The 15,107-nt window shown below is 41.9% G+C and overlaps 1 protein-coding gene across 1 annotated transcript; it reads left to right on the top strand.

Moving 5' to 3' along the window:
• Positions 1-247: 247 nt before the first annotated feature.
• Positions 248-14,839, top strand: LOC143804778 (uncharacterized). The gene is made up of 8 exons (XM_077283209.1): positions 248-722; positions 2,102-2,146; positions 2,771-2,872; positions 4,368-4,485; positions 5,333-5,418; positions 5,954-6,115; positions 10,883-10,994; positions 11,954-14,839. The coding sequence occupies exons 1-8, from the start codon at positions 569-571 to the stop codon at positions 11,955-11,957; spliced, it is 783 nt and encodes a 260-aa protein (XP_077139324.1). The 5' UTR covers positions 248-568; the 3' UTR covers positions 11,958-14,839.
• The last annotated feature ends 268 nt before the right edge of the window (positions 14,840-15,107 follow it).

The raw sequence follows: 15,107 nt of genomic DNA, 5'->3' as shown, positions 1-15,107 counted from the left end.
GATTCTGCCCGCGCCTATTACGGGCACATGTCAGCTGTTCAAAACAGCTGACATGTCCCGGCTTTGATGCGGACTCACCGCCGGAGCGCACATCAAAGCGGGGGTCCCGACATGTGACGTACTATCCCGTCCGAGGTCAGAAAGGGGTTAATATTGGCCCCTATGTGGCACTCATCTGGTAAAACTGTCCCCCATGTGTTCATCATGAGTTAATATCGCCACCCTATGTGGCCCAGTAGTAGTAATTGTCTCCCTGTGCCCCAACACATAAATAATGTCTCTCTATGTGGCCCCCATACATTCATAATACCCTCTAACGCGGCTTGGTCCATATACACTAATATTATATTAATCATATATAGATTGATGGAGCTGCTCCATGTTTAGTGGTTGCAGTTATCTGACCATTGTGACATCACTCGTGTTCCGCTCCTTGTGATGTCACATTGAGATCTCCATTGTGACATCACGGAATGTGTGGTTATAAGGCAGCGACGCTGCAGGAAGAGGCTTTGTCTGAAGAAGCTCACTGTGCATTACACATTAAGCGATATTTCTTCAGGCTGAAATGCTCTTTCGATTTCTTTTAATCGTGAGTGTGCTATTAGCATCTGTGGAAGGCGCGCCTGTCAACATCCGCCGCCATGATTCCTGGCCAAAGCATATGGCGCCCATCAACATCCGCCGCCATGATTCCTGGCCCAAACCTACAATCCCAGCAGGTAAGTACTTTTCCAAATATTCACATATTATGGGGTAAACCCCATTATGCTGGGTGAAGGCTGATTTTTTGCGCCCTGAGTTCACATTTTTACTGTCATTTTGGGGTCGATTCAATATTTTGATCGCCTTTTCTTGCAATGTTGCAGCTGCCAAAAAATGTTATTCTGGCGATTTCGATTTTTAATCATTTCCTCCTATGTGACCCATATAAAGTAATATTGTCCTCTTTTCTGGCCCCCATATAGTAATAATGTCCCCCTATGCTGCCCCCCATACATTAATATTGGCCCCTATGTGGCACTCATCTGATAAAACTGTCCCCCATGTGTTCATCATGAGTTAATATTGCCACCCTATGTGACCCAGTAGTAGTAATGTCTCTGTGCCCCAACACATGAATCATGTCTCTCTATGAGGCCCCCATACATTCGTAATATCCTCTAACGCGGCTTGGTCCTTATACACTAATATTATATTAATCATATATAGATTGATGGAGCTGCTCCATGTTCAGTGGTTGCAGTTATCTGACCCATTGTGACACCACCCGTGTTCCGCTCCTCGTGTTCCGCTCCTCGTGATGTCAATTGAGATCTCTCATTATGCTGTTTACTGAGCAGATAAATTTAATTTAGATTTTGATAGATTGAACTTTTACAAATGCAGTGATAACAAAACTGTATTTAGAATTATTTTTTTAAAGTGTTTAATTTTTAATGAATTTTTTTCATTTTTTACTGTATTCTTACTGTACTTAATAGTCCTCTTTAGGGACTTGAAGCTGCGATTGGTTGATTGTGCTATACATAAGAGTGGATAAACACTGCTATGTATAGCTAAAACCACGTTCTCCTATGAACGCCAGCTACAGGCTGACTTTCACAAGAGGATCCTCGCAACAAGCACGGTATCTTCAGCAGACCCTCGGCTGTCATGGCAACCCATCGTCACCCACCAACATGTCATGGGTACGCTGATCAGCTTCTGATATGACCCCCCACGGCACGTGTTAAATGCAAATGTCAGAGATTCATAGGTTAACACCCATCGGTGGAGCCCTACTCCACCCGCGACTGTTAAAATCACATGAATCAGCCATTAACAGCCAGGAGACATGCAGGCTTGACATGCGAATGGCATTAAAGGCAAGGACACGACCTTTGACATACATGTAGGTCAAAGGTCATAAAGGATCTAATCCTAAATACATGGCCAGGTCTGATACAAGTGTTTAGTCAAATAACATAGAGATCAGACATAGAGGTGTAATACTGCGGGTCGGATACAATAACTTCTACATAGAACAGAAGGGAGGTATAGGTAATACTTCTAATTTTGTCAGCAGAGATTTTCTCTAATGTCTACTTTTAATTTCTAGGCAACACTAATCACCTGATCTTTGGTCCGTGCTCAACAACATGCGGTAAGTAACTCGCAATTAAGATATAACCTTCACATTTAACATTTCACATCTGGCACCAGAACCTACTGACAATCACTAATAGGACCCAGTGTAATATGATGGGTGTCAGACTCCGCTTCATTAGAGACACCAAATATTTGCTCTTATATAACTTTTATTGAGTGGCTGAGATTGTTAATAAGTCACATGATACATTTCATGGAGGAGTCTTCATGTATTACCCCCTCCCATCCTGTATTCCCTATTCTGGGCTCTCAAACTAATTGTAAGAGTAAATGTAGATCTTCCTGTAAGGAATAATGGAGTCACTTGTGTCTGTGATCATCAGTCGCGTGATTTCATCATTACCACAGGGGAAATAATACAGTTTTATGACTAACGGGGACTAATTTGTCCAACATGTTGGGATTTCCTATAATTGTGACCTGTGCAGTCCTAGAGTTACTTATAAGAAATGGTCCTAGGTCTGGATAAGTAAATTAGGTGCAGTGAAGAATGTATATATTAGTAGCTGTAGACGTCTGATGTTCTCCTCCACTAGAAGACTACCGAGAATTACACTGATACATTGAGAAAAGTTCCTACAGTGTTTTCCTACAACTAATTGATGTCTCATTTCTTCAGGCATTGGTACCAGGGTGGTCTATAAAACCAGAGGCTGCCAAAACGGACAGGACAAGTGTTTTCTCCGCACGGAACAGTGCAAAGGACCTGAGGATTGTGGATGTAAGTCACATAGTTACGTGGATCGGTTATCTATTATCTGTCAGTGTTAATCTGAAGTAACCCCGATGTTCTGTAGCCAATGTTCCTTCCTAATAAATACTGCAATTAGACTCCGCTCCTGGATCAATCCCTCTTCTCCAGTAATCTAGAGCAGATATCTAGTAATATTATCTATTTAGGGAAAAGCCTCCAGATGTCTTTTAAACGTTTTTCCTCTAGACACACAGGCCCTTTTGAGGTGTTTACATGCCTGGATATAGAAAGATAGATCCGGGGCCTAACGATCGAGGTCACAGTGAGTGCGACCAGGCCTGGGTAGGTGGGCCCTGCAGATTCACACCGAGCTGAAATTCACTGCGGCACAAATATTCACCGAGTGGCGCGTGCTAGTGATGTCATGCGCTTCCCGTCACTTACACGCTAAAGTCAGCTGCCGGCTTCTGCTCCGGCTATGGAAGAAGATGTCACAAGTAGTGGGAGTGGGGGAATTTGAATAGAATCATTTCTTTTTTTTACCTTTGTTAGAGAAGAGCTGTAGAACAGGGACATTATTACTGGAAAAATATACCAGGATGGGGATATATATAACTGGAAGGAGCCCAGAATGGGGGGCATTATACCAGGAAAGGGTCCAGGATGGAGGACATTATACCAGGAAGAGGCCAAGGATAAAGACTTTATATCAAGATGTTGGATATTATTACTGAATGAGGTCCAGGATGGGGAACATTATAACAGGAATGGGGTAGGATGGGGACATTATTACAGGAAGGGGCCAGAATGGGTAATATTATTATATGAAGGGCCAGAAATTGGGACTTTATTACAGGATGGGGACATTGTACATAAGGGGGCAAACACGTATGTCTTCACAGGATATGGAATGCTACAAGAGACCATATATCTGACAAATATGCAGGTGGGGACCCAGGTCAAAATTTTTCACCAGGACACATCGGCCTCTACCTAAGTAACTGGATAGATCTCTATATTATCCATTATATCTATTGTATATTAATATGGCATCATCCCTGAGACATAATTTTGCAAAACTATCGTCCCATATTTTTAATCATCTTGCCGGGTCCTACAGTCCAATAGAATATATAATAGAGTCACAGATATCTCTGCTGCAGATTGAGCAGAGCTCAGGTTTTGAGCTGTGTATAACCGCGCCACAGCTTTGTGTTTACATTGTATATTGACAGAAAGCGGCTAATCAGTGCTGGAGGCCTGGTTGGACTAGGAGGCGCAAGACCAGTTGTCCTGTAGTGATAATCAATTGCTGGTAATACAGTGATTCTATTGAAACAGTCCAGTAATTGACACATAGCTAAAATAAAGGTCTATGCTTCTACATTATGGTGTCTCAGATAATATGGTAAAAGCCTAGTGATGGATTCTCTTTATAGGACTGCTTAGATTATAATGGCATAGTGTATTACAGACAAGCTATTGAATATATATGATATACATATTCTTTCTTCTTTTTCAGTGGATGGTATTGTTCCTTCAAAGATCCCTTGGATTGAATACCTCATTTATATTGCCATTTCCATCGGCATATTCCTCCTTGGATCATTCATTGGTGTCATGTGTATTATCATATGTATGTGAGTATTGTAAAGGATGATTCATATTGTACATGGGAGTCTGTAAAATAAAATTATGTCTTTATTCCAAATGAGAGGCTCTTACAAAATTCTGCCAAATCATGCAGATTTTATTTAGAGATTCAATTTACAGCAAAATTATTCTTCACAAATTAATTATTCCCAATTATGTTCAGGGGTCTCCCCAGTCTCAGATCATAATACATGAAGGATGTAAGAAGAGAATAAAGTTCATACACATCAAGCCCCTCTCCGGAAGCCCCCACTGCTCTCTGCCCGTAACTCCAGCCCAGTGTTGACTCTTGGTTGGGACTTGCGTGAGCAAAGACCTTTCTGGGCCCGCTTGTAGCTAAAGCATCAATCCAAAGGGAACACTTGGCCAGAGGCACGGTACAATGGTAGTGTGGAAAACTGGCCATCGAGAATAAAGCAGCAGAAGTCGTCAGAGAGGAGAGCCAAACTTTTTGCCAGCGCTCTACTGTTCCACAAGCTGGCGGCTGCAGCTAGCTTCCACTTTGCCTTTTTCGCGTGGAGGAAAATACAAAAAATCTGTGTTCTCCAAAATTCTGAGTTTTGTAAATATGAGCAGAATTCAATTCCACTCAAATAAATCCACTCATGTCTAATCTTCATATCACCTTACAATCCAGTACGATCCACACATATTGAACTTTCATGTACATAAAAAATGGTTGATAAATACCAAAATTGTACTTATTGCCAAAGTTTCTACAGAATGTAAGAGACAAAATGAATGAAGAAACATATGAGTCTATATTACATTCTGCAGAATACAGATATGTTACTTTGTAATTCACAATATACCTTATATTTTACTATTTTAAAGACGTCTGAAAAAGGATAAATCTGGGAAAAATGATGAATCTCGATGTTCTACTGATGGAGATACAGACACTACTGCTAAACCTCTTGGTAAGTACAGCCTAACCAATCTGACACTAAAGCTGTTCTCCAGGATAAGAAAAACAGGGCTGCCATAAAAAAAAAACAAAAAAAAAACCCTGTGCTTTCAAAATCTTCAGCTTGTTCATGGTATTGCAGCTCTGTACCATTCCCTTCACTGGAGCTGAGCTACAATACCAGGCACAACCTGTAGACAGGGGTGGTCTTATTTTTCAAACAAACCAATTATGTTTTTCTAACCCTGGACAAGACTATAAAATCTATATGTAAATAGTTATTGTTTTGCTTTTTTATAACTTGGTAACATTCCGCTTTATGATGTCGATGACTTACTCTGTGGACATTTGATTCGTAATTAATAGAAGAACATCTTTTTAGAAATGGTCTCTTAACCCTTTCGTGCCAGAGCCTTTTTGCGCCTTCATGACCAGACCAATTTTTTTCATTCTGACCAGTGTCACTTTATGTCAATTTTTTTCAATAAACATTTGGAAGCTTTAGCTTGGGAAGATTTTAATACCAATTTCAATATTCTACATTACAGGAAAGCATGAGGAACAAACAAATATTGTGATCGATGTCGCTCCTCATGAACCCATGGTGAAAAAGAGAGAAATCCTCAACAGCACCATGATCCCTATGCCTGATGCCGGTGATGTAGTAATCAATATGGGCCCAGATGAGGATGCGGTCACCGACCCTCGCAGTAAGTTAATTTTGTCTTAACCTTGATAAAAAAGATTGCTGACATCACCAACCCCCCAAAAAACAAACAGCTGTTATTTTAACTTTCTTTGCTTGCATAAAATAAACACTTTATAACAATATGTTATTGATTTGCAGTTTAAAGAGGTCTTTTCACCAAAGTTTTCTGGTTGAACTGGTCACATGATGTAAAAGTGACTGCAGAGTGAAATAAAATGATTTTGTTATTTTTTTTTTGCATTAGACATTAGTGTGATGACTGATGCATCTCTGGACAGACAGTGTGGGATAGAGGCAGGACAGCAGAGATGGTGACTGTGCTATCAAAGAAAGATGAAAGTTGATAGAAGGGTTTGTAATGTGACACAGAGAAACTCAGTTGTGCTGCCTCTGCCTCCACACTGACTCGTGCAGAAGGTTAGACCAGGAGATTAGGGCTGTATCCTCACATCTCACACATTGAGAAACCTGCTCTAAGCTATTGTGGGGCTGTGTTCTTTTTCTGATGTGTTGCTTATGCTTTTTTTCATAGGTTGAAAAAGACTTAGGTCCATCAGGTTCAACTTTTCTCCACCAATTGGGCATTTTGTCACTAAATTAACTATAACCCACAAAGTTATGTGTATTGAGGAAATCGTCCAGATCTTTGTAAAAGTGGTTATAGTGTCTGCCAATACTACCTCTTGTGATAGGGCATTCTACAATCTGACTGCTCTAACTGTAAAGAACCCTTTCCTATTTAGCTGCAAGAATAGCCTTTCTTCCACCCGTAAAAAGTGCCCACTGGTCCTAAGTATGGTCCTTGCAAGAAATAAATAAGTCATTTGCTAGACCATTTTATTGACCCCACATATATTTATAGATGTTATAATGAGATCTCATGTAAGAAGCCCAACTTTTCCACATCTCTTCCTATGAAAGGCCTTCCACCCTATGTAATAATCTAGTTTCCCACCTTTGAACTGACTCTAATTTCTGAATATCCTTTTTCAAACGCCCAGCCTAAGGGCAGTCTCACACGTCCAGATAATTCCGGTACCGGAAAAAATCCGAGTGGGTACCACACGGAGCGTGTGGTACCCACGCGTGTGGTACCCTGCATCGTGCTGAAGCCGCGATTCATATCTTCTGTGCAGCAGCATTTGCTGCATAGAAGATATGAATAATAGTGTTTAAAATAAAGATCTATGTGTCCGCCGCCCTCCCACCCCCTGTGCGCCCCCCCCCACTGTTCTGAAAATACTCACCCACTCCCTCGTTGGCTGTGGCTCCTTCCTGGTCTGGCCCCATCTTCTCCTGTATGCGGTCACGTGGGGCCGCTCATTTACAGTCATGAATAGGCGGCTCCACCCCTATGGGAGGTGGAGCCACATATTCATGACTCTAATCGTCGGCCCCACGTGACCGCATACAGTAGAAGGGGCGGCCAGCACAGAGCACAGCAAGGGAGGCGGGTGAGTATTTTAAGAACAGCGGGGGGGGCGCACAGGGGGTGGGAGGGCGGCGGACACATAGATCTTTATTTTAAACACTATTATTCATATTTTCTCTGCAGCAAACGCTGCTGCAGGGAACATATGAATCGCGGATTCAGCACCAGTGGGGGGGACAGTGCTTACTGTAGCGCTGTCTCCTGCACGCCACATGGACTGCAAACGGAGAAGGTCCGTGTGTGGTCCGTGTTTTACACGGACCCATTGACTTTAATGGGTCCGTGTAATACGTGCACTCCCATGAACACTGACATGTCTCCGTGTTTGGCACACGGAGACACGGTCCGCAAAAAATCAATGACATCTGCACAGATGCATTGATTTTTATGGGTCTACGTGTGTCAGTGTCTCCGGTACGTGAGGAAACTGTCACCTCACGTACCAGAGCCACTGACGTGTGAAACCGGCCTAAGACTGGATCCCATATTCTAGATGTGGCTAGCATCATAGAGGGAAAACAAGTATACCCCAGTGAAAACTCTCTGGCAATTCCCACACTGATTTCACAAACGTTCCCTCAGTAATGAGAAGAATTTTGATAACTAATATCTACTTAACTGAGAAACAGATTTAAAAAAAAAAAGTTTTATTCCACTTTACTGCCAATATTCCATCAAGTGGCCAGTTCAACATGAAAAATTTGTGGTGAATAGTCTTCTTTAAAGAGAACCTGTCACCAAGAAAATACAGCAGAGGAAGCGGAGTAGATTGATAATTTTGTGAGAAAAGATTCAGTGAGGGTATATGCACACGTCAGGATTTCTTGCAGAAAATTCCTGAAGAAAACCGGAAATTTTCTACAAGAAATCCACATTTTTTTTTGCGTTTTTTTTTCCCATTTTTTTTTGCGTTTCTTTTTAGCATTTTGCAAGCGAAATTAGCTTGCAGAATGCTAAAGTTTTCCAAGCGATCTGTAGCATCGCTTGGAAAACTGACTGACAGGTTGGTCACACTTGTCAAACATACTGTTTGACAAGTTGACCAACTTATTACTATAGATGCTGCTTATGCAGCATCAATAGTAAAAAGATATCATGTTAAAAATAATAAAAAAATTAAAAAATGGTTATACTCACCCTCTGCAGACAGCCGATCTCCTCAGCGGCGTCCGTTCCTATAGATGGTGTGTGTGCGCAGGACCTTCGGTCATGTGACCGCGACGTCATCGCAGGTCCTTCACACACACCATCTATAGGAACGGAAGCGGCAGCATGCACCGCTGAGAGGCGGGAAGACTGCGGGGGCCATCGAAGGTGAGTATATGACTATTTTTTATTTTAATTCTTTTTTTTTACCAATTATTTGGTGCCCAGTCCGTGGAGGAGAGTCTCCTCTCCTCCACCCTGGGTACCAACCGCACATGATCTGCTTACTTCCCGCATGGTGTGCACAGCCCCGTGCGGGAAGTAAGCAGATCAATGCATTCCTAGGTGTGCGGAATCCCCGCAATTCCGCAAATTTAATGAACATGTTGCTTTTTGCACAAGAAATGCGGAATACACTTAAAATAATGGGAGGCATATGTAAGCGTTTTTTTCGCGTTTTTATCACATTTTTATAGCGAAAGAAATATGAAAAATACTGAACGTGTGCACATGGCCTAAAACTGAATTTTTAATCTGTTTAAGACTTTGGGGCTTTCTGTTTTTGAGTTTCTGTTTTATCTCGCCTTCTACCCAGAGCTGTAATTTTTTTCTTTTTAAGTCAATGTGGTCATCTGAGGGCTTTTTTTTTGTGTGGGACAAGTTGTCCTTTTGATCAACAACAAAAGAACACCATATTGTGTACTGTAAAACAGGACAAAAACTAAAAGTGCAGAGAAATTGCAAGAAAAGTGCAATTCCACAAATGCGTTTTTTTTTTTTTTTTACCATGTTCACTAAATGCTAAAACTGACCTGCCATTATGATTCTCCAGCTCATTATGAGTTCTCTTACACCAAATATGTCTAGGTACTTTTTTATTTACGGTAAGTGGTGAAAAACAATCTAAAGTTTGGAAAAAAAAAAAACAATGGCACCATTTTCCTAGACAAGTAATGTCTCCAATTTTTGGGATCTTGGGCCGGGCAAGGGCTTATTTTTTGCGCACCGAGCTGACATTTTTTATTGATGCCATATTGGTGTAGATACAATCTTTTGATAGCCTGTTATTGCAATGTTGCGGAGACCAAAGAAACTTAATTCTGAAATGTTGATTTTTTTTTCTCATTACGCAGTTTACTGATCAGATTAATTATTTTTATATTTTGATAGCTCAAGCGTTTCTGAATGCGTCAATACGAAATATGTGTATATATTTTTTTTTTTTGCTTTCTCACTTTATTTTCAACGGGGCAAAAGAGGGTGATTGGAATTTTTATTTTTTTAATTCTCTTCATATTTTTAAAAACATTTTTTTCTACTTTTTACTTGCTTCAATACTCTATTTAGGATACGTGAAGCTGCAATCATCAGTTTGCTTCAGCCCTGCTACCTGTAGCAGAATTGATCATTTGCTATAAGCGCTGGCCTTAGGGCGGCGCTCATAGCAGATCAGCAATGACAACCACAGGGGTCTCTTGCAGACCCCGGGTAGTCATGATATCCCATTGACACCTCGTATTTATGTGACGGGCACGAAGATGGGCGAGATTAGTGACTCGCTTCTGCCATGACCATGATAAATGCCACCGTTTTATAGATTGACAGCAGCATATAACAGGTTAATTGCTATGGGTGAATCGTGATTACATTCACGGCTGTTAGGGGCACAGGACAGCTGATCAGATCAGCTCTCATGTGCCTAAAAACATGAGGGCTCAGAATGGTAGCCTGCATGTAATGCAGAGCACAAACTATGACGCATATATGTGTCATAGGCCATGAAGGAGTTAGTCATTTAAACTTCTGCTCTTTCTGGGATTTGTGGTCCAGTGGGCAGTCCTATCCGTGGTTGACAGCTACCTATTTATACATACTTGTACAAAGAAATGTGTCAATTAGTGATAGTACCGCCAACTGGTCTGAAAATCCAAGAAAAAGCAAAGGGATCAATGATTAAAACACAGGTAATACTCAATGTTTTCTCACACAACTACAGTACATTATACATCAATCTACTCATCCCCCAGATCTATTACATGATGTCTCCAGATAGAGCTGTGTTTTCATGGTGACAGTTTCCCCTTAAGTCATTTCTTAGTATGTTTGGGGTCTCCAATCCCAGGCTGACTGTAGAGTAGAAACAATGTCCTTTTCATGATCAACTAGTCTCACTAACAGTGTATTTTATAGAACATCAAGAGGACGAAAAACATATTCCTCCTCCTCTGCCTGTTTTAAGAAAAACATCTGAACATCCTAATGGCTTCTCGGAAGATGAAGCCCGTCTCAGCCAAAACCGACAGTAAGTTCTTAAGACTTAAATATATGTTTAATGATATACAGTATGTTATGTTCTAGCATTAACAAGCAGTGGGATAACTAATTAGAAATTGATCACTCGAGACCTTAATGTTGATAGCGATATTCTTATTTGTGCAAGCTAAAGCTTCAGACTGGGAGTCAAATCTGGTCTTTGTATGGAGTCTAGCTGGTACCAGCAACATATTATTATTTATTCATATAGCACCATTGATTCCATGGTGATGTACATGAGAAGGGGTTATACACAAATTACAGCTATCACAGTAAGCAAAGTAACAGTGACAGAGTGATACAGAGGGGAGTTTCCATACTGGTTCTGTTAATGTTTCTAAAATCCATTTCCTTTCAATAAGAGACTAATCGATAATCTAGTAGTCAATCTGTCAGAGGATGGCCTGTAAGGCTAGGATCAGTTCATTGCCTGTAAAGACTACTGCTGTAATATAATGTAAGAAGCCTCTTCAGAGAGGCAGAGGACATGAACAGTAGTGCCATCTATTCCAAGTAGCAATCTTAAAAGTCAATATCGACTTTTTAAAAAACCTTGCCACATAACTTAGGAAAAGAAGCCAAAGCAGAAATTCCCATTGCAGATATGTGTTTCGGGGTGTTTGCTTCTCATCAGTGTAAAGCAGGAGATCTGATTTTCCTGCGTGAGAGACGTCTGACATGGGGTTTAAGGGTTTAGGTTTCTTTGTGTAGACAATTCTTCCCTGGGAATTTGAGAGAGTTCACATCCTCCTCCTCTCTGAAGAGGCTATTTACTTATTCAGATTCCCTGGGAAGCATTGCATTTCCTTTAAGTCTCCACAAGCAATATAATCTGAAAATAATGAATGACATATAAACTTTTCCAGCTGTCTTGCTCATTAAAATCTGTCTCCATATCCATATAGTCATCTTTACTGTTTTGCTAATGTTGTGACATTTATTTTGCAGGTGAGGCAGGGCGGGGTCTCGCTGTGAACCCACAAAGAACATGGGATCCAGCTGGAGACGACTTTATATCAGCACTGGATATGACATTACTGGACATTCTACACCACTGGATATGACATTACTGGACATTCTACACCACTGGATACGACATTACTGGACATTCAGCAGCTAGACGCACTCACTGAAAAAGTGAGTTTCCTACTGCAGAACGAGGCAGATTCCAGACTTGGTCTCTGTTCTCCACCCCTGGATGTAACATTACTGGACATTCAGCAGCAAGCAGCTAGATGCACTTTCTGAATAAGTGAGTTTCCTACTGCAGAACGAGGCAGATTCCAGACTTGGTCTCTGTTCTCCACCACTGGATATGACATTACTGGACATTCAGCAGCTAGACGCACTCACTGAAAAAGTGAGTTTCCTACTGCAGAACGAGGCAGATTCCAGACTTGGTCTCTGTTCTCCACCCCTGGATGTAACATTACTGAACATTCAGCAGCAAGCAGCTAGATGCACTTTCTGAATAAGTTAGTTTCCTACTGCAGGACGAGGCAGATTCCGGGCTCGGTCTCTGTTCTCCACCACTGGATACGACATTACTGGACATTCAGCAGCTAGACGCACTCACTGAAAAAGTGAGTTTCCTACTGCAGAACGAGGCAGATTCCAGACTTGGTCTCTGTTCTCCACCCCTGGATGTAACATTACTGGACATTCAGCAGCAAGCAGCTAGATGCACTTACTGAATAAGTGAGTTTCCTACTGCAGAACGAGGCAGATTCCGGGCTCGGTCTCTGTTCTCCACCACTGGATACGACATTACTGGATATTCAGCAGCTAGACGAACTCACTGAATAAGTGAGTTTCCTACTGCAGAAAGAGGCAGATTCCAGACTTGGTCTCTGTTCTCCACCCCTGGGTGTAACATTACTGGACATTCAGCAGCAAGCAGCTAGATGCACTTACTGAATAAGTGAGTTTCCTACTGCAGAACGAGGCAGATTCCAGACTTGGTCTCTGTTCTCCACCCCTGGATGTAACATTACTGGACATTCAGCAGCAAGCAGCTAGATGCACTTACTGAATAAGTGAGTTTCCTACTGCAGAACGAGGCAGATTCCGGGCTCGGTCTCTGTTCTCCACCACTGGATACGACATTACTGGACATTCAGCAGCTAGACGCACTCACTGAAAAAGTGAGTTTCCTACTGCAGAACGAAGCAGATTCCAGACTTGGTCTCTGTTCTCCACCCCTGGATGTAACATTACTGGACATTCAGCAGCAAGCAGCTAGATGCACTTTCTGAATAAGTGAGTTTCCTACTGCAGAACGAGGCAGATTCCAGACTTGGTCTCTGTTCTCCACCACTGGATATGACATTACTGGACATTCAGCAGCTAGACGCACTCACTGAAAAAGTGAGTTTCCTACTGCAGAACGAGGCAGATTCCAGACTTGGTCTCTGTTCTCCACCCCTGGATGTAACATTACTGAACATTCAGCAGCAAGCAGCTAGATGCACTTTCTGAATAAGTGAGTTTCCTACTGCAGGACGAGGCAGATTCCGGGCTCGGTCTCTGTTCTCCACCACTGGATACGACATTACTGGACATTCAGCAGCTAGACGCACTCACTGAAAAAGTGAGTTTCCTACTGCAGAACGAGGCAGATTCCAGACTTGGTCTCTGTTCTCCACCCCTGGATGTAACATTACTGGACATTCAGCAGCAAGCAGCTAGATGCACTTACTGAATAAGTGAGTTTCCTACTGCAGAACGAGGCAGATTCCGGGCTCGGTCTCTGTTCTCCACCACTGGATACGACATTACTGGACATTCAGCAGCTAGACGCACTCACTGAAAAAGTGAGTTTCCTACTGCAGAACGAGGCAGATTCCAGACTTGGTCTCTGTTCTCCACCCCTGGATGTAACATTACTGGACATTCAGCAGCAAGCAGCTAGATGCACTTACTGAATAAGTGAGTTTCCTACTGCAGAACGAGGCAGATTCCGGGCTCGGTCTCTGTTCTCCACCACTGGATACGACATTACTGGACATTCAGCAGCTAGACGCACTCACTGAAAAAGTGAGTTTCCTACTGCAGAACGAGGCAGATTCCAGACTTGGTCTCTGTTCTCCACCCCTGGATGTAACATTACTGGACATTCAGCAGCTAGACGCACTCACTGAATAACTGAGTTTTCTACTGCACAATAAGGCAGATTCCGGGCTCGGTCTCTGTTGTCATCAATGAACACCCAAAGCCTAAGTGAAAGGCAGTCCTTCAGCCATGGTTTGCTAGAGAGATTTCCTCCACTGGGGGTTTTCCTTTCCTGACTGCTGAAGGTTGACTCTTCGTGAGTCAAAGGCCCCTTGTCATCATCATCATATGGGCAGCACGGTGGCGCAGTGGTTAGCACAGCAGCCTTGCAGCGCTGGAGTCCTGGGTTCAAACCCCAACAAGGACAACATCTGCAAAGAGTTTGTATGTTCTCTCCGTGTTTGCGTGGGTTTCCTCCGGGTTCTCCGGTTTCCTCCCACATTCCAAAGACATACTGATAGGGAATTTAGATTGTGAGCGCTATATAAAAATAAAGATTATTATCATCAGGGCCACATTTTAAACGTTTATTGCCTTGGCTTCTATGAGAACTTTTACATTAAACATCTAGAATAAAGTTAATAAAGAAGTTAGTGAATAATATGTAGCAGTGTATCTGAGCCTCTATGGATCTTTATAACACAGATTATACATTGCATTGTGAGATAGGATTATTTCGTATAGTCATTGAACACCTGGCTGCTTATAAGCATATTTCCTTACAAAGATGTAAATTGGGGTACATTTGTGTTGTTTTAAAAAATGAAGATGATTAAAGATTTAAAAGTGACACACAAAATGTGGAACTGGTTTTTTATCAGTCTAGGTGGCATTATATACTTCAGTGTTGCTAGAACATAAATTGCACAGTATTCAAAGAGTAACTGTCATTTTAATTTTAAGTTTGTTAATCAATAATACTAATGAAAATGCAATATATATTATCAGAGAATTGTGCTTCTTCCTCTGGACTAAAGGTACCTTCACACGAAGCGACGCTGCAGCGATAGCGACAACGATGCCGATCGCTGCAGCGTCGCTGTTTGATCGC

Source organism: Ranitomeya variabilis, chromosome 2 (genome assembly GCF_051348905.1).
Source record: "Ranitomeya variabilis isolate aRanVar5 chromosome 2, aRanVar5.hap1, whole genome shotgun sequence".
Lineage (NCBI taxonomy): Eukaryota > Metazoa > Chordata > Amphibia > Anura > Dendrobatidae > Ranitomeya > Ranitomeya variabilis.
Note: the sequence above shows the minus strand (reverse complement) of the source record. Positions and strands in the feature narration are given on the sequence as shown.